General features: G+C 29.6%; 1 protein-coding gene across 2 annotated transcripts in view; it reads right to left on the reverse strand.

The window, feature by feature from the left end:
• The window catches only part of LOC123007338 (all trans-polyprenyl-diphosphate synthase PDSS1), a 26,482-nt gene continuing 4,861 nt past the window's right edge, over positions 1-21,621 (reverse strand). The window contains exons 2-9 of one of the 2 annotated variants that reach the window (XM_044402578.1): positions 11,710-11,922; positions 11,331-11,470; positions 8,376-8,517; positions 1,520-1,609; positions 1,334-1,465; positions 1,088-1,282; positions 794-1,040; positions 1-713 (exon numbers count right to left, since the gene is read on the reverse strand). In XM_044402578.1, the coding sequence (XP_044258513.1) occupies positions 819-1,040; positions 1,088-1,282; positions 1,334-1,465; positions 1,520-1,609; positions 8,376-8,517; positions 11,331-11,470; positions 11,710-11,922 (1,134 nt within the window). In that variant the 3' untranslated portion in view covers positions 1-713; positions 794-818. Of the gene's footprint in view, positions 1,041-1,087; positions 1,283-1,333; positions 1,466-1,519; positions 1,610-8,375; positions 8,518-11,330; positions 11,471-11,709; positions 11,923-21,621 lie in introns of both variants that reach the window. The other variant, XM_044402577.1, reaches the window with a different exon arrangement.

Below are 21,621 nucleotides of genomic sequence, written 5' to 3' on the forward strand. Positions count from 1 at the left end.
TTATAATTTTTAATTTTATTTTAGTTATTAGCATAGCAATCTCAACAAAAATCATGTCAAACCCACCAGTTGTTCACTTTATTAATAAATTTTACATGTAAATAAATCAAAATATACATATTAGATATCATATTTTACATAATAATTGTAACAAGATTACTTATATACATCATTTGTGTAAACACTGCTTGCAATTAATCGATGGAATAATAACATTTGTAAAAAACTTATATACATCAGATTCATCAACAAAATTACAAGTAATAATATTTTTAATGAATATTTCATTTTTAATATAAATATCTTTAATACTTTTTAAAATTATATACATGAAACATATTCAAATCTATTGAGCGCACCTACTTTTAGCTAGCAACTATCGGTTTAAAACAGACACCAAATTATTTTATTTAACATTTTATTAATGAAACAGAATAAATAACCCCTGTGTAGGTATGCTGAATAAATAAAAATAAATCCTGGTAGTAAATGTAAGCGTTATACCATCATCAAAATCTTATCCTAAGCATGACTGGATAGTTATAACAACATTAGTGACTTTCATGCAATATTTGGTTCATACATTTACAGCACTGCACTCAACACTCAACAGTTAACAACTAGTTAATTCAAAAAACTCTAATTTATATAATAACAAAGTTTCTAACATAGAAGACACTGGTCTTGAAATGCCGATGTTTATAAATATCGAGCTGGAAATACAAAAATATACAATTAATATCATACAGCTAACGTCACCTATAAATATAAATTTCATAACTAGAACACCTACTCAACACAAGTACTACCCTCGTGTACTATTTCATACGATTTAGTACATAATCAGCCGCAACTATCAGTCCTTTTTGATATGGACTTTCCTCCAGAAGGTTAGCAAGCCTCACGGCCTCCTGACAGTGTTGTTTGGCCAAATATTGTGTCTGTTCAAGGCCTCGAGATTTATGGACGAGGTCAAAAGCCCTTTCGACATCCCCAGGCTCTTGGAATCGCCTCATAATCATCGGATTCAGTTCAGGGAACTAAAAATAACATAATTGAATCGGAATTTCACAATTTTAGTTACTACTTTTTCGCAAGCAAAAAGCACAGGAGCTGTAGCCAGGCCGAGTTTCAGATCGGCTGCTGTAGGTTTTCCCATAGCTGCTGAACTTGAGACAAAATCGAGAAGATCGTCAACTAACTGAAACGCTAAACCTAAATTCCGTCCATATTGATATGAAATATCAGAGAGTTGTTCATCAGCACCGGCTAACATTGTCACCTTGAAAAACATCTTAGCATTTCAAGAATTATTGACTCAAATACCACTTACCGATTTTACAGAGTTGGCTATAAGAGAAGCGGTTTTTCTGTATGTTTTGGTTAGATAATGAGCAAATCGTTCGTTTTCCGTTTCCTTAGATCCGAGTTGCATGAACTCTCCCTGAACTAAGTCGGAGACAACCTGAGGCGTTTAAATGTGTTTTCTTGATAGTGAAATTAACTAATTTCTACTTACTTGACTAAGAACTAGAGTGACGTCATTATTTTTTAACCTAGCTATCATGATTGAAGCAACCGCTAAGATGAAATCTCCAGCCATGGTTACCTGAAAGAAAATATTCATTTGAATAGCACAAACATTGTATTTTGACATTTAAACAAGCTTCGGCTTATTGTGATTTAAGGCAAAATTCCACTTTTCACAATTGCATTACTTTCTCTTGTGCAAGACGCGTTTATTTCATTTTTGCGTTTTCCATTCGCAATACGCAAGGAAATGTGCTCTTCTGAAACCACCATTTAAAAAAAAAAATTGATGGGTGTGTAATTTGTTACACAAAAGAAAGTTTAGCGACGAAAAAGGTCGGCAGTCTCAAAAAAAAATGTTAATGATAACCTTGAATTTTGCATCAGACTAATAAAATGTTATGAAAGAAAAGAAAGTATTAAAATAATACTTCGCAAAAATATGCGTAGGCAACTAATACAAATGCGCATTACAAAATTATTGTTTTTTCGGATTTTTTTAAAAATAATCCCTAAAATGAACCTTTTTTGGACTTTTTGTGACTTTTTTCCCAAAAACATTTCAAAGTTTGTGCAAATATTTTAACAGGTGATAGTAGAGCTCAAAAGAAATCAAAATAGTACTTAAACTTGTCTTATCCGAATATTTATTGTTTGTGATATACAGTATATCCCCGGATTAGGTTTACAAGAGGAAATTTTTTTTTATCTTTGATTTTACACCAAAACTGCAAAGGAGATTATATCTATGTATAATTTTTCTCTGCTTTTTAAATCCCATCACATTGGCGGTTTTATTTTTTTGATAATGATGTCACTTTGACAAATGAGTTTACGCAAGTTAAATAACAAAAATCTTCGTGAAAAACATAATTTTAATAAATGGCAACTCAAAGAAACAACTTTAAGTCAAGAAACAAAGTCATTTTTAACAAGAACTATCATTATTCAATTGATGAATTAATTGTCAAAGTGACATATAGTTGTCAAACTAATAAAACCACCAATGTGAAAAAGTCCAAAATCAAGAGAAAACTTACATTTCTTTTCACTGAATTAGAATAATGAAGTTTTAATTACAGATTTGCTCGTTTCAGGGAAGCAAAAAATGTTTTTCCTTTGCAGTTTTGGAGTAAAATCAAAGATAAAAAAAATTCTCTTGTAAACGCAATCCGGGGACAGGTTGCAAACTTGCACTTTGGCGTCAAAACAATACAATATAAACAAAGTTTGAACGTTTTAGTAATTTATAGCAAAGTTTACATTGTTAGTAGTCGGTAACATTTGAGGTAATAAAATTCGGTAGTACCTTACAAGAAAATGATTTTATGATTTTTTTTAACACTTTTTCCTGACTGGTTTTGCTAATTTTAACTCAACTTTTTTTAAAACCATGTAATAGATTTTGAAGGGCTAACCTCCGAAATAATGTTTGTTTACAATTTGAGTTGGTGAAGTTTAAAGCTGCGCTCCAAATTTAAATTTATTCGACGAACAAAACCCTCTAAAACAAAAACTATAAACATTCGGATAAGCCAAGTTGAGTTATTTTGCCTTCTTTTAACCTCTACTATCACTTTTTAAAATATTTGTACAAACTTTAAAAACACGTTTTTATTTTTTTATTTTTTTAATGGTAACCTACTAGGTATGACATTTTTTTGGTCAAAAACTAGGTATAATCTAGAAATTACGACTCTTTAAAAAAAACCATACGCGTTTTGCTAAGAAAATTGTCATCAAAAATATTTAAAAAATTTATAAATTATAATATTTTATTTAAAAAACAAAGAACAAAGCGGAAAATTATAATTGGATCCAGTAGTTATATGCGGAATTTTTCTATAAAAAATTTGTCACTTTTTATGATCGTTTCAGTATATTAAACTGAATTTTCGTGGTCCTGTGTATAAAAGAATAATCTGTGTTATAAATAAACATTAGTAACATATTTAGGGCCTATGGTCTACATGGACTCTTAATAAAAATAAATAAACAGTTTATTGTGATAAGCATGCATTCGCAGCACGATTGTGTGGCATTTAAAATTCTTGTTGATAAATACAGGAATAGTAATTTTCAGCGATTTGTTCTTTACTTTCTCCGATCGTGATACTTCCCAATTGGGCGGCATTCCACAGAGGTCAGTGTCTGGACCAATCAAAATCATTACGATGATTTTCCCAAAAATTTTCATTCATTAAATCGCCAATTTATACTAAATGTTCACATAAAAAAACTTGAAATTTTGCACATACCAATCAATGCCAAGAACATTATCTAACACTGTGAAAGTTGAAAAATATGTTTCCATATTTCGTGTCTGAAAATATCGGAACTCAAAAACCGGATCTATCAAGAGATCACTTTCGAATTGCGTTGATGTAATCGCCGTTGCATCTCTTCTTGACCATACAAAATTCATATGCAAACTAGACAACAATTAGCCAACTAATACTGAAAAGAGCGTCCAATAATTACATATCAAAATGGTGTCAATAGCTTCAAAATGTATTTTGTTTCTGAAACACGTGCTAAATAAGACGTAAAGGTCATATGATGTTAATAAGAAAAAGTTGGTGTTTATCTTTCGAAACAGACTGCGTTGCCAAATTCCCACATTTTATCACTAAATGCTGAAAAATTCATCTCTTTAGGAAAATCTGCAACTTCCGAGCTTAACACCGCTTTCACTGGAAATAAACTCTTTTATTACGCAAGAGATATGCGGTGATACGTAATCACATCACCACAGATTAATTACAACGGTCAGTATGATCGGATCATATCCTGGTTCGGAACTTTCCTGCCGGAACACCTTGCCCTTGCCTGCTAATGGTAACAACTAAATTTCTTTAACTAACTGTTATATAACAACCGATTATTAAATCAAAACGTATCTAATATGTTCATCAAACACTAGTCTAGGTTGTGCATGCAAAAGAGCAGTTTAGATGATGTCATATTATCCCGTGAGAAAACTCACTATGCTGAAGTCAGGGTTGAAAACAATGAAAAAGTGTCAGTCAAGATCACACTAAATCAAGGTCTTTCACAGCAAACTAACGTTAAAAATTGTGCAACACGAATTACTTTTTCATTTCAACAAACTAGTTCAGAAATAACTTCGTAAATATCAATTTTTTTATGACGAAAGATTAAATAGTCAAATTAAATGTCGAGAATACTTTCAATTTTTATTGCTTCTAGCATAATAGACAATGATTTTTTAAACATTCTAACTTTCATTTTAATTATTATGTATAATTTCAGTAAGTACTTAATTTTTTTTACAAAAAAATATGAAATCTGAAAAATTAATTGTTAACAAGCAGCGCTAATATACACCTAACATTAGTTTCATAACTTGTTACGTGGTGTTTTTCAAATTATGTTGGTGTAATTCTTGATGTCACTGTCACTGTCGACAATGTCAAAGTAAGTGTGCCACCATAGCAAACTGGCTTCAAAAATCTAACCACAATAGTTAAACTACAAGTTTAACAATAATTACAAAGAAGTAATAACCATAATTCTTACTTAAACTCTTGAATTCATTTAATGCATTTATTTATACGCATATAATAGTTATTTATATTATAAGTGCGGTAGGTACAATTTTACTGGGTAAAGTTTTAATATTGAAGCACGAAGTAAAGCTGAGTGCTTTAATAAAACTGAACGCTATAAATAAAACACCTTACGCACAAGTAGTGTACTTACATACTTGTTGATGTCAATACCCTAGAAAATGTTCAAATAAGCTTTTGCACAAGGTAACGACCAACAAACTCAAAAAAACAAAAATATTTTTAATCATTTCAATCTTAATTACTCTGTTAAAATATTTGCGAAAACTACTTTCAGGATAATAGATATTTTGTTTCAGTTTTACTTTTGGATTTAAATCTTTTATATTACTTTTAATTAAAACTAATCGAGACTTTCAATGTACCTTTTATAAGTTGCTCATAATTTTCAGTATTTTTCAAAATTTTTTAGAGATTTTAAAATTAAAAAAAAAGAACACATTTATAAACACACAATATGCATACAGATTGTTTCCACCAAAATTATTTGTTTTTAAATTTCTCTAGTATTCCCTATACCTGGAAAAAATCTGTATCCCTTTCCAATTAAAACTATTAAAGACAAGGATCAAGCTTAGAAATCCTTGGATTGGAGATAATTACCAAGGCTATGAAGATTATTAAAGTCCAAATGTCAAGATTCTATCCTATAAAGTAAGTATAAAAATAGAAAATTAACTGAACAAAGAGTGTGAATAAGTATAGTAACTAAAAAAATATCCACCGTAAAGCTTACATGGATCAATACCTAATAATTATTTCCTCTCACCACAAATAAAGTGACGCTTTATTCCCTCGTTTTTGACTAATAATTTGGTACTTTATTCCCTCCGAAATAAAATAAATAAAGATGCATCTCTAGAATAAACATCGTTATTAATCCCTCGAATGAATATTTACACTCTCGAGATTGAAATAGTTGTTTACTCCCTTGCTACATAAACAACATTTTTTTTTTCATTTTGACGATAAATAATAATAAATAATCTGAAAATTTAACATTAAGCTGAGGTACCGATGATGCTAAGAAACTCAGTTTGTACGTAACTTTCCTAAATAACCAAAGAGAAAAAAAAGAAAATGACTAAGTAAAAACTAGGAATTGTATTACATAATGAATACACATGTCTACAAATGTATAAATTGTTCCATAATTAATTGGTACTAGTCAACTGCTTGAAAATAAAGCAGCTTTAGAAGAAATAGCACTTGTAAGTACAATACTGTGATTCATTTTTGAATTTGACTCTAACTTCTCTGATTTTAGTATTATTTTTAAGTGTTTCGTGTACAGGATTTATTTAAGTTGTTCACTTTTTAGAAATGAAAAATCAATATTTATTCATAAACAAAAGACAGTGATTTCTAAGGTTATGAATATTTGCTAAAGAAAAATTCATAAATTAATAGAAGTCGACTATTGAGCAAGTGCATTACGATTACCATACCGTAAAATATTTCAGGGTTGTAATACTCGTAAAATAACGAATAAACAGTGAAAGTATGTTTTATTCAATAATGTCATCATCACCAATTTTAATAAAACGGAAGAAATTAAAAACACACAATACAAACTTCGGATGTATTCACACAATTTCAGGAAGTTACAATTACTCCATCCAGACGTTATTGCTTATTGTTTTGAACAGATCAATTACGTGCGATTTACGTAACAAATAAGCTTTACTGAAAGCCATAAAACAAGTGAGACTTCCCAGGAGAAAACTTGCAATTATAATAGAAAAGGACCCAAGACTTATGTGGCATCAATCCAAAGTGTTGGGGAAAGCTAATAAATTTACAATTTACGTCTTAAATATGACACTCATTAGCGTCAAAGTCTAACAATAATATAATTTACAGAATAAACTTAGTAATTTTAAAAATTCGAATAAACACTGCCATAAATTATGAATTAAAAAAAAATAAAGGCTAAATTGCACAAAAGCAAAGCTTGCACCTTTGGTAATTAAGCTCGAGTTAGTGCTAACACAAGGACGAGGTTGTCTTTTTGTTTTTCACAACATTACAATTACACATAAAGATCAATAAGGAAACTAGCGAAAATAAAAAATATACACATGCAACATGTGCCCAAATCAGTTTAAATTAGCTATTAAAAGTAGGTGGACGTATTTAGTTTAACACACATAACTAATTGAAGTGTTCATCCACAAATGCAAGTGAGTAAAAGCAAAAACGTGTCGGCATTCAAGTTCGTTGGGAAACTGTGCTGGCCGTAGAAAGCGAAAGAATGAATAATTGAATATACACCAGTCGATACTAGCCAGTTTTTTAATCAAATGTGCATAATTTTTAAAGTCTCCAAATATTTTTTCACCACAAATATGTCTCGCTTATGCAATAAAATCCTAGTTCCGGATCTGTAGCCGAAAATAAATTACTATTATGCAAGATAATTAAATATTAAAACCAAGTTAATAATTTTTCCTACACAGTACGTTCACCCAGTAAGACAACCATTCATAAAAATAAAAAAGAAAAAACAATAATAACAATTATTATTGCATAACACTCTCTATCGATAAATTCAATAACAATTTAAAATATGAGTCGTTATTAATTTTTTAGGTACCTACAAATTATGAATTTGTAAATATTATAAATATATATTTCAGTCTACTTTATTTTAAAAAATTGGTAATTTTTATAAAGAACTTTAATTAATTCGATTAAGTATCAATTATTTTTCATTTTCATCACGCAATAAAAAATTTCCACGAATTTAAGTCGCCTTTTATGTCTATTATTATTCAGTTAATAATTATTATTTATGTCGTTGCCATATTACAACAATAATTTGTACCGTTCCGTTGTTGGCACCTTCCGTAACATAACAATGTCAATTAGCAGTCGTAAATTATCAATTTCAATTAGAGAACTCAATTGCATGTTTTTTTAGAATTACATTTGACCCACTAACGACACTATTTCCCAACAAAGAACGTTTAAATTTAATTAAATCGTATTCGACGTGTGACTGCTCTTGCCGACAACGAAATCAACGAGATGCATCGTGTGCAATTTAATAAGGCTTTAGATAGATTTCGAATAAATTTTGTAATTGTAATTTTTGTATTGTTTGAATGTTGTCACAGTGGCACGATACCATCTTGCAAAAACAAGGGATTTGCGTCAAATAGATCCGTTACGTTGCGACTACTAATTGAACCGCAAATGTGTGTCTTGCATAACGAACAACGCTACCTTGGCATTGAGCCCAGACAATTTTACCTTTTTATGATTCCACATCACGTTGACGCTGGGTTTACCACGACGGAAATCTGACTGATCAATGACGTCGTCGTGGACGAGAGAGGCTGTGTGGATCATTTCCGAAATCATCGCTACTTCCCTTTGCGACGTCAAAAGACCACTGAAAATTTAAAAAATGTACCATTTCAAATAATTTCATTTTTACCTTCCTAAACGTAAATAATACCCAGTTTCTAAAAACGTATTTAACAAGATTTTCATGTTGCATAAATTTAGCTTTATTACTATAAAGCTTGTAAGCTCGGAGCTTAAAGCTCCAATTTATAGTACAAGAAAAAATCTAAAAGACGGAGAATGATAAGAAAATCGTTAAAAATGCGACAATAACTGAAAGTGAGATACGTAATAAAAGAGTTGTTTATTAGTGTCATTATACATATTTTTCATTATTTTTGAAAATAACATACTCGTACCTTAAAAACTAGGAGTAAGTATATGATAAAATATAATTTTTGAAACACTAATGCCGTTAAAATACACAAGATAACACGAGTTTTATAGTTTAAAAATCTCAGCCTATTAAATTCTCGCTTCCTCCGGTCGCTCCAATTTAAACTACGACCTCGATTTTTAAATTTCTATAAAACTCAGTTATCTTAATAACTATATTTCTGAGCTTTTTCACTTTTAATTTATTTTTGGCAAATCATGCTTAATTCTAATTTTGAAATTTAGTAGAATGAAGAGTACAGAGTACTGGTTTTATAGAAACCAGAATCAAAATCCTTCAAACTGTAGTCAAATCGAAAGTAGCATATTTTTTTGTATTTCTTTGTTCTACTTATTCTATTGTAAAGTAAACATTTATGACTAAAACAACATTAAGAAAAATGTCTTATATTTCTGTTAAAGAATACTTAACAAACTTAAAACAGTTTTCAAAAAGTAGTTTTTCGAGGAAAAACCTGGGATTTGTGGTCATATAACTCAAATACTTAATATAAAATTTAATAATTTTCATAAAAGAAAAACAATTGTTTGTAAATAAATATTTAGCAAAATAATTTAGGTTTGAAAAGTTTGAGAAAAACAATTATAAAAGTTCAATGTTATACCGATTAACAATATCGTAAAAGAAAAGTAACAATGATAGATTTATCCTCGCTATATCACGATTTCTACACAAAAATTCATTTTTAAGCTTCTTCAAATATTATATTATAACAAATTACAAACTCTAAAAAATTAAGAATTAATTAAAACCAAAGTATATGCAGTGTGTCCCCAAATAGGTGAAACGCCTCTTTTTCATTTTTTACATTTCATTTTTACAATAATTTACGTTTTTTGTAAATTTTGTGAATTTTTTTAATTCATAATAAAAAAACTGTTAAAAATAAAACTCTTTGATTTGTGAAATAAAGATAAAAAATTAGCAGATAATTTTGAAATTTGGTAAACGGGTCTAGATGTTGATTCTAAACAACTTTTCTTAATATTTTTTTGTCGTATTTGTCACATAAAATGCACTTTACTCTATAGAAAAAAAGTGTTTTTTTTTAATTTCCAAGATATACTTGCTTTTTCAAAACTAAAATTATGTTATAAATTAGTCTTTACCTAAGCAAAACTGAAACCCAAAAAAATGAACATTTAAATCAAGATATAAAATATATTTTAATGATTTTTTTTTATTTTTACAAGAGTCGTTTCACTTATCCGGGAACACACTGTATATAACAATATTTTCTTCTTAAATAGACCACGATACAAAAAAGATTAAGAAAAATTAAAAAAAATACACTTCAGGAAAATGTAAGTATTATATTCAGTATTATTCATAAATCAAAATTACTGAATAGTTCTCTAGGTTCAACTATATTCCATGTCCACATTTATAAAAATAAAAACTGTAAATTTCGTACATATGTCACTCCTTATTAGGAAAAATACAGAAAAGTAGCAAAAAAAACAGTGACTTAAACAATTTTACGTAATTATCTGAATTTGTCTTTTGTACCTACGCAATTGCACCTAATTGCATATAATATTTTAAAGAATAATAATTAGTAATCAAGGATATACTTCGGGCATGCTCGCATCAGTAATTAAATTATGATTAAAGAAAACGATTAGTTAATTACAATAATTTTATTTTGTAGTGCACGTATGAAACGTATGAACATACAAATAGACTTGTTGTTGTTTTGAGTAACACACTTTGTTCAATTAAGTACAAAGGAGAGCAAAAAATCCAAAAAAACTGTGTATCTCCTTTTAATGTTAATCAAAAACTCTGGAAAACAAATCAAATTTTGAAACACATTTCTGTTGCTTTTCAATTAATATCTACTCCTAAATAATATATCCCTCCTCGCTTGTGTTTGTTGTAAAATGCATTAAAAGACTTTTATGTAGCAAAAGAATGTAGACATAAAAATATGTAGTTGTAAACAGTTAGGAATTTAATTAATAAACGTGCCCTCCTTGAAGCTACAATTAATAGGTGTTTAATTTAATCTATTTCGAAAAATTCAGTGGTATGCATATCCGATTTAAATATGTAGTTTCATTTAAAAGGATCCACGTTATTATCATTCTCGTTACACTGTGAATGTAGGTGTAAAAGCGCGTGCATCAATGATGAATGAACGAACAACCTTGAACAAGTTACGAGGAAGGATGCAGCAAGGTCACGTAGTACCAAGCAGGAGGTTCTGGAGTACGTTGTACCCGCTTGACCCAACAAAGTAATGCCGACTCGTCTACAAAATATCTCCTTACAGTCATCAACATATTGCCCAACTGCCACTAATCAGTCAGTCCTACCAATTCTCAATGCCGAAACATTTAGAAATAAATAACGGCATACTTTCGTATTGCCTAAGCAAAAAAAGAAACACAAAAATGTGGGCCACATAAGATGCATTTTAACCAGAATATTGCGTCATCAAGACCCAAGAATGCACTCACCTTTTTTCTTTATATATGTGATAATTTATCGCCCTAGCCATGAGGATAGCCACCATTGGTCTAATTGCTTTCCCATGTCCATCGAAATAATATGTAGCTATCTCGTAGAGGTCATCTTGGTAAGTGCTTCTTCGCAAAGCCTGGAATTAACAGAGACTTCAACAGTGCGTAACGAAACGAACTCATCTGATTAAATGCATTTGACAAGTTTCTATTCTTTGTACTCGCGAGCAATTAGTCTTCATAATCATCCACCTTGAATGGTTTAATATGCACCTTTGAAGCACACCTTTTGCACGTTTCAACACTATTAAGCAATATCCTTGATCATCGCGAGAAAAATTAATGCAATTCCATAAACAATGACACAGAAACTTACGTCTCGAATATAAACGTAAACGTCCTTGAGGTCGTCTTCTAAAAGGTGATAGGGATCCACTTGGTACTCAGGGAGGGAACCAGGTTGCTGCGTTCTCATTGTACTGAAACTGCGAGCTGTGGCTGCAACTTCCGGCCTGCTGCAAGGATGCCAACATCCTGAAGCGACACTTTGTGCCGCAGTCGCCGCCAAAGTCTGTGATTGTTTTTGATTCTGAAACCAACCGTCAAAATCTATTTAACAACATCTAATTGAAGATGCGAAGAAAAAACGCCCCAGATACTCAGCGAAATACGAAAGCGTAACCGGCAATTAGAAGTTTATTCACCCGAAAAAATTCATTTTCCTGCGACTGCAAGCGAATTTGCTGAAAGTTCACAGCAATATATACTATCTGCTGAGAAAAATGATTAATGAACTTTGGATGCGAGTCAATGTCTGCTGCAACGAAACTTTAACCTTTTGTGAGTGTTACGAAATTGTTACATGCTCACCATCCTTTCATGCCCGAGAAAACTGTATTTTAAATATTCATGATAGCCGACTGTGATAATAATTTAATGATAGGAGTCGTGAGAGGATGTGTCTAAAAATTACCAAATTTTACCAAAAGATGACAAAACAATAACAAGTAGGAATCACAGAAAACGGTCCTACAGTTTTGCAATAAACATTATCAAAAGAATTTGCTTGAACTAAGCGAACTCAATCATAAATTCCCAGACCAAAATTTATCCACTTGTCACCGTTTGTTATGTAAATATAATTGTTCCTTTGTCTCTTCCATTATTCATCACTTTCTTGTCCAGAAGCTCAAATGACGATAAAGACATTTCAGCCTCGCCGGTGCGGTTTCACAACACGAAAATATTGCAATATTTCACGTATCAACTAAAATTAAAGATTTTGCAACGAACGAGTTCTCGCCACCCGACCTCGGTCTTGTTAAACACCACAACTATTCCATTAATCACCCAACACAATCATTATTACCAAATTGCCGGATTAAAAAACAGCTCTTCAGCATGGGATCATTCCCTATGCAAAAATATTTCATTGCAAATTGCAAAATTCCATTTAAGATTTCTTCATCTTTTAGCTCTTACTAAATCCGAACGATTTTTTGGTTATCTCATTTTCCGATATTGCAAATTTTCATTTGGAAATATCTTGTCACTTGCTGCTGAAGACTTCTAACCCACATTTGGTCGCTACAGTGGAATGTGAAAGTGAACAGGGTATAACTAGCTCTCTCAAGAACTGATCGGCTGTGATCACCGATTTAACAACATGTGGTAAATAATCAAATTTTAAGCGCTAATGCATATTTGAACTTCTTTTGTAACAACGACAATGACTGACAAATATTGGTTCCACGTCTGATCATACATCCGGAGAAGTCATTTAGCAACAGCTTAAACAAAACTTGAGCTTTAATGTGCTTTATTCAAAAAAAAAAAAAAAAAAAAAACAATTAAATTCAGTCATTTCAGAAACTGTGAATACGTCTGGAAAGTTGAGATCACAATATCGCATAATTCCTTTCATTAATAATTGTAGGTAATTGTGTTAAATTTATTAATTATTTCGGGCGATTTAGATAAACAATTACCACTCGCATAACCTGGTTAAATGCAAGAATAAAATGATGTAATTGAACTAACAGACAGTCGCTAAAACAATTTTTAAGAAAATTAAATATATTCAAGACATACCGCTTTCTACTGCTTATTAAACTAACTCCTCTATGGAAGAAAAATATAATTTAGTGTTAAAGAATTCAGTATTGAAGTTGTTTCGAAATAAAAATCAGCGTGAATCCTTCTCATTTATAGAATTCTTCTAAAATATAGAATTCTTTTAAAAAGACTCCTATAGCATCACATTTAGCATAGAAAATATTTTACATATTTTATTTAGCATACAATACACGTTTCATCACACATGACAATATCATTTGTAACATTTTTTTTATAAACGTGTAATTAAACTCACTGGAAGTTAATAAATTATTTAAAAAATTAACTGTTTTTAAGTACATGTAGATACAATTTATATCTTCATAACAGAATTTATCTAGAAATTTATTAATTACTTAGTGTATTTCAGGTTAAACTAAAATTTATTACCGCTAGTCAAAAAAATGTAATGAACACTGGACTTACGGTTTCACGGGAAATATGAATACTTTCAAGATTAGTGAGCCAACACTTACTTTATCACTTTGCTGATTAGATAGCACACTTTAATCAAAATCATCAAATTTTACAAACTCTAACCCCTGTATTTCATAATCGTACGAAGAACAAGTACTTTAGCAAACATAATGTTTTTAATTTTGCCTTGATTTTGAAGCTCAATTTTAACAAGAAGTAAGCAGAAAAAGTACACGGTAACAACAGTATAAATTCATAAAAGCATTTTATTTGAGAAATCAAGTTTTATAGAAAAACCCACAAAGTAGAAAGTGAAATATAGGGCAATAGCTTAGTATTTATTTTTTACTATTGTGGTTAAAATTTCTGTATAATAAATAAATGCAACATGTTAATAAGCTCAAAATGCATTGCTTTGTCAACATACGAGTATGTATAAATATCCTGAAATGACACAACGTGAATAATTAAAATTTCTCAATAATGAAGGTCGTTCACTTACAAATTTCAGTATTTGATTAAATATTTCATTTGAAAGGTAATGATAAAACGCCCAAAGAAAAAGTGGGTTACATTGTCTATGGAACTTACCTATACAAGTTGGTCGTTAATCTACAGTTTTCTTCGTTAAATAGTGCAAAACTAATTTAACCATTAACGTATAGAATTATTAAACTTATTATTGAAAACAAATTTGGTGATTCATAATAACCAATCTAAAAAATACTAAAAGAAATACTCAACTAAATATTTAATAACGAATGGTTTAATGTTTCAAAGATTTGTGCAACTAACAAGACTACTTGACAAATATCATCTGTTTGCATAATTTCATTAGTTGCAAATAATATTAAATAAGAAGCGGACATGGAAGCTGCTAAGAAATCCTGTTTCAATCAAACCATCTGACATTATCCATATTTCTAATCGTATTTTTACACGACACGAGAGCTTCTATTATTTCATAGGGATTAAATATAAATATCTCAAAGTTTTGTTAAAATAAAGTACAAAAAAGTAAAAAAAAAAACTCACAACTAACTCATTAAAAGACGGAACATAGTTATTACGGAAGACCTTTCCACTTCCTTATATCTGTGAAGAAAATGACATTTCGTAATTGGATTATGCAAGTTGGAGCATCTTATTTCAGTTTACCTGTTAATTAATTTTTCACTGTTGACAGTGTTGACAATGACATGGTTAGAAGATTACACAAAAAATTTACGGGTTATTATGTACAAAACACACAATTATAACACAATCAGTTTAGTTAGTGAACATCCTTTATATCAAATAATTATAATTTCTCACACGAAAACTGTTGCCAAAGTGCGACCCTGACCTACCCCAATCTTAGACATCCGACAAAAATCATTAGATTGTTATGAGACATAACATGCAACTGGTTTTTATTTGTATTGAAAAGTGATAAATATTTATGTTAAAATGTAATAAAAAAAATTGAAAGTAAATATGTACAACAAATTATTTCAAAAGATTACCGTTAGAACCAAAGAAAATTTACAAATGAGATAGCTTCGTTATCAATTTTAAGAAAGCCATTAAATTAAGAACTTTTTTGTCACCAAAAAATATTATTACAACAACCAACAATACTTTCAAATTTTTCAAAAGTCCTTTTAATATTTCGTTAAAACGTATAGGAGTTAAAGATAGATTCTTCTAAAATTATAAACACTGACATAAAATAAAAATACATTAAAGTCCAATATAAATCCAAGTTCAGCACCAATTTGTTCAAATAGAAGTATATTATGTTGCAAATTTGCACAAAATTTATATTAAATGTAATGCAATAAAAATTATTTGATTCCAATGTTAATTTGTCTTTTATTTTAAAAGCAATTTCATTAAACACTTATTAATTTTTGAGTAAAATTAACAAAAAACCTAGCTTTTCCATTAATGTGAAAATAGTAGTAGAGAGCTATGTAACTGCCTTATTAAATGCAACAAATGTAATTAATTACACAATTACTCTGTAAACGGTCTGTCAATAGCTTGTTAGTAACATTTCTTTGTTTTTCAAAATCCAAAATTCAATTATTAAAAAGTTTAAGAAAAATCGCAACAGAACAAAACGTTTTTTTCACTGTGCAGTTTTAAATCAGCATTTCTTTTTGTGTATAATTTTATGGCTCACATTTTCTTAATAAACCATTACTTTAACAACAAAATTATAAAATTAGTATAATACTAGAATAAAAATCTATAAAATACTTTAAATTTTATATGCCAAAAATCTAATATAATTAAAAAAAAAAGCTATTTATGTACCAAGTATGCAAAATAGGGTTTTACGAGACGAATCGTAATTAATAACGGAGGTGACGGCGACGTAGGAGCCGAGTCTTTAATGAGAGGGGTCACCTAAAACCTTTTGAGTACGTGGTGCATACAAGATTTTTTTGTTAAAGCTACCAAATCACGAATTCACACCTTTTACAAATTAAAACAATTTCGTTACCATAGTAACTTATTTTATTGTTTAGTCCGCAAAAACTGTTTTTCGGGACTGAGTACCTAAAATAATCGTTTTGCGTACTAATTTATTGAGTCCGGAAAAGACTCAAACGAGTCACTAAAACAGCTGTTTTCGGGAGCGTATACAAAAAAAGATTTTTACCGCATATGCAATCGCGTGCAAAATATTTTGGGCGTCAATGTCACTAAAAAATTATTCTTCTATATCAGGATTTCATAATTTACCTTTTGTAATTGCTCTCTGTCTCAAAAAGTCAAAATTAAATTAAACGTCGACTGGCTTTCTATTGTTGCTGACAGTATGCTATAAATTTCAAATTATACAAAAATAAGTTTGTCAAAAAATGAGATTGACGACCAAACTATATTGCACGAGACTGTACCTCTTTCGAATAATAGTTGTGCAGAAATTTTAAGAAGTGATAGTACAGGTTTAAAGAAGTCAAAATAACTCAACTTGTCTTCTCAGTTTCTTAGATACCTATAAAGATGTAACCTTCAATTTAGTGCCAGAAAATTATCAAAAAAGTATAGTATAGTATACTAACTATAGTCGGTGACATTTGAGGTAATGAAATTCGGTGATATCTTCGGCGAAAAAATTGAGGCAAAATTTTTTACCTCCTCATTATTTTGAAGCCACTTTTTTCTGTAGCTGTTTTTGCTGATATTAACTCATTTTTTTGACAGTGTAAAAGATATTAAAGATCAAGCCTAAGAAATCATATTTGTTTACAATTTTTGTTGATGAATTTTAAGGCTGCGCGTCATATTTAAATTTATTTGACGGCTAAAACCCTTTATATCGCAGAAACTACAAATACAAAAATTCGGATAAGACAAGTTGAGTTATTTTTGCATCTTTTGTCCTCAATTAGCATATCTTAAAATCACCATGTAGCTACGTAGTAGGTAGTATGTCAAAAGTGTTTTTTGTATTGCATTTTTCAACAAACTTTTTAAGACACAAATGTTTGCAGTGCATTTGCTACATTTTCTATTATTTATATATAGATAATTTGCAGTGAAATTATTGGACTGTAATAGTCATGTCTTTTCACAACTAATGATGATTATGTGTTATCTAATTAAGTTCACTTGTAACAGGTGAATTATGCCTAATGGAATTGTAGATTTCAATAGAATTCATTTTTTCGAAGCATAACTTTAACAACCCAATAATTTTTAAAGAAATTTCCAGAATATCTTCAAGAATGGTGACATAATAATTTCTTAAAAAATAGAAACTGTTCCAAAGACCTAGCGCAGTATTGTATAAATGTGTCGTAGGCTAAACCTTGTGACACTACCTACCTACTATCGCCTCACTGACAACGTCGCAATTATGTTTTTGGATAAAATAGATCAAAAACATTTATTTGATTGGTACGTAGAAGAAGAATCTGTGTTACAACTAAATTCTACTGAGCAATTTCAAGCCACAAGGTTCCACTATTTCATACAGAAAAAATATTGTGAAAAGTGACAGAATTGGCGATAGCTGTGGCATGAGACATAATTACAAATTCAGTCGTTTTAAGAAACGTCTAGTGATTTGGTAACTGACTAGACAAATTGTAAATTAATTAATAAATGCAGAGTTTTTACAATAAGATCGAAAATTTTGGTGAAAACTCTGCATTTATTACATTTATTCATTAATTTGCAATTTGCCTAATCGTCTATAAAATTACTAGGCGTTTTATGACTAAATTTATAATTAGCCTATACGACATATACACAACACGAAATGCTCCAGCCATAACCGTGTTAATATGGTTATGTCAATGTTAACTAATTTAAAGTTATCTACTCTAATGAGGTTTGAAACATTACTGTTAAGTTATTCCAACTAGACGTAAATTTGTCTGTAATCGCACCTTTGTTTGAAATTAAAAGATATAAATATATAATACTTCTAATTAATTCCAAGTTATTTACTCGTTGCTACTAAATATTAATGTATATTTAAATGTGAGAGAAATGGTGACTTATGAACACATATTTTATTTGTTCTTTTAAGTGAATTCGATCAACATTAACAACTTGGATATATTTATATTTAAGAGTCATTTCTCGAATTAATATAATTAGTGCAATATTGTGAAAGCCCAGCTATATGTATAATAACCACAGTGCACTTTACTTCTCGAAAGCTAAAACTATTCTTTGTTCAGCGTCGTACAAACTTTGCTCTCTAATTGTAATATTACAAAATTGTATCCAAAGAAATAGGTATGTCAAAATCGTGATGAACAATTTTATATTGTTTTGTTATTTAAAATCATGTAGTTATTTTTACTTATTATGTGAAAGTGTGCACGAACATGAGTATTATTTGGTGATGGTTCAAATAGCAGTCAAGTTCAAACGTAATAATAATAAAGGTGCAACAACATACGAAACTTAGCAAGGTTATCAAAAATTTTTACTTTACATACAATTTACTCTCAAGTTATTTCACAATTATTGTTAATTCAACAAATTAGGAAAAAGGTATTGTTCTTAACTTTCGGTTGTTAATTAGTCGGATAATCTTCAACCTAAACAAAAGTTTTTAGTTTACACATCTGTCAAGATCAGAAATCTGCTGTTAAAGCTTTTAATGAGCTGCAACAGAGCTAACAATGTGCACTATGTTGCCTAATTACTTTGTTAGATATGGCGATTTCGCCAGATACAAAATCATGTTTTATAGTAATTGCATTTTATTGACTTTTATTAAATGGTGCTTTATTACACTTTCCATGAATTTGAATGTTGAAAATAATTTTGAACGAAAAGAATTTCAGTTTCATGATTTCGTGGAAGCTCAAACAGGTCTTCACGTTTCGACGCCGGACTTTTGCTATCTAAACACGCAGGCTTGTGTAAAGTTATTTCTGTGTCAAGTTGACTTACATAACGCACAATGCCAAAAGTGATAATTTGATTGGAAGAGTTGCCTCACCTATCTCTACGGTTAGCATTAGCACCTACTTTACTCATTTGCTTTGTTAACGTATTAAATTACATCTAAGATATGGGTATCGATCTGCTGAAGTAGGTCTAGACTTTATCTTGAGTTAAACACATGACCTGAACAGAAAGTAAGTTTTGCAAGACATTTTTTTGTATGCATAATTTTCCTCATATAAAGTGAAGGTGTTTCATAGATTGGTTTATAAGAGGGCAGAAGCTAGAAGGGTGGTAGCAATTGCAACCTTAGCTTAACCTTAATGTTGACCTTAATCGTTGTTTTAGGTGAGCACTTTTTGTTAGAATTTGTTTTGCCTTTGCTTAAGACGTTTTGGTGACGCAATTTTGCATTGAAGTTTTGATCACTCAGAAGTTGTCTATTCATATTTTGTTTACTTTATTTTCGCTCTTGGAAAACCTCGACTGATAATAATAAAAACTTAAATATTTTGCTAACCTTACATTGAACTAAGAGTACTTACTCTTACTAAAGCTCGTAATTTTTTTTACAAAAAATTGATGTGTATAGAATGTTGTGCAACGATGGCTGTAATAAGTGTGAAAAATACAGCGATTTAAATGAGATCTTTTTTTTTCTCTAAAGTCAATCGAAACACTGTTCTTGAGTTAATGAGAAGTGATTTATCATGTAAAAAAACGTCAATAAATTTAAAAAAAAGCCCTAACAGCAATTTTTGATAGCGTGTTTGTGACAGATTGTCAAGTTTTAAAAAAGAAATATTTAGGTAAAGTCCATGACAAGCTGCAGAAAGTAGAAGCTTTGTTATTTAGAAAAATTCTTATACAGGCACCGGAATATCTAGAAGATTTGTTAAAAAAAACTTATGCCAATGTTTAATTAAAAAATGTTTCAATGTCTTCTTTTAAATCTTTTAAAAAATTGAATTTACTTTTTAAAACGGCAATGAATCATTTTTTATCTCTCTGCAATTGATTTACCTACTACAACACAATTTTTTATTACTCTATAGGTAGAAAATAAACAATGCTCATTTTTGATTGAATTAACTGAATGTAATGTAAGCAAATTGACTTAATATTAATTGAAACGAAAACTAAAACTAAATTTTCAGCTTTCAGTTCCGCTACTATTGTTAAAAATCGGATTCAACTAGTTTTTTTTGTTATACAGGATTCTTCATCTCAGCCTCCGTCTTCTGTAGCTCAGTTATTATTTAAGTGGAAATTTTGATATTTTGTAGACTTTATTTATATTCTAAGACGATTTCAGGAAAATAATTTTGATTATACAGGGGTGTCCCAAAAATAAGTTACAATACAAACTTATGTTTTTTTTTACATGAAACACCATATGTTTCTTGGTATTTTTGAATGTAGCTTTTAATTTTAATATTTGTAAGCTAAACTTCTACTTTAGTCGATTTTTCTTGGCGAAAACATCCTCTTTTTAAAAACCTATTACACAAAAAGTTAAGACAGCTGGAAAAAAATTACCGCTGTAAAGAGGAAAGTAGGTACAAACTTTAAGACTATAACATTTTTTTAATGTATTGCAATCGAAAAGTTAAAAAAATGTAGAAGTTCGTTAAAAGTTAAAAAATATAAAAAATTTAAATAGAACATCCTACTATTTTTTCAACTCAACTTTTGATGTCTAGAATTGATAAGTTAAAAGATATTTAATTTTAAATATTAATTGTAGCAACAATGCCTATCATTAAAATGAGCATTGTTACCACAGATCACTTATTTGGGATTCGTCCAAAAATTTTACCTAAAAGACGACATAAATATTGAAATTGGAATTGTTTTATTGTAAAAATAAAGAAGAAGAATGGATTCAATGTAACATAAAGTGATTATTGAGTGGATATTTCTTCCATCTCTAGTGCAAATGTGTACTTTTTGGCTATTGAAATAATGATTTTTTTAATGTTTATAGTTTATAGTTATAAATTATAGACACTTAAAAGTAAATGTTTTTGGAAAGATCATTTAATAATCTCTTACATAGATGCAAAAATAAAAAATAGGGGGTTCCCTTTAATTTTTTTAAGTTACTTAACTTTTAACAAACTTCGACATTTTTTTAACTTTTTGACTGCAAAATGTTATAGTCTTAAAGTTCGTATTTTCCTCGTAAAAGTAGGTATTTTTTTCCCAGCTGTCTTAACTTTCTGCGTAATATATTAAAAAACAAGATGTTTTCGCCAAGAAAACAAACTTAATTCAAAAACTAAGCAAAATCGACTACGAGTAATAGAAGTTTAGCTTACAAACATTGACATTAAAAGCTACATTCAAAAAT

This window comes from Tribolium madens, unplaced genomic scaffold (genome assembly GCF_015345945.1).
Source record: "Tribolium madens isolate multiple individuals breed KSU strain unplaced genomic scaffold, Tmad_KSU_1.1 Scaffold_3;HRSCAF=73;Tcas5.2_LG2, whole genome shotgun sequence".
Taxonomy (NCBI): Eukaryota; Metazoa; Arthropoda; class Insecta; order Coleoptera; family Tenebrionidae; genus Tribolium; species Tribolium madens.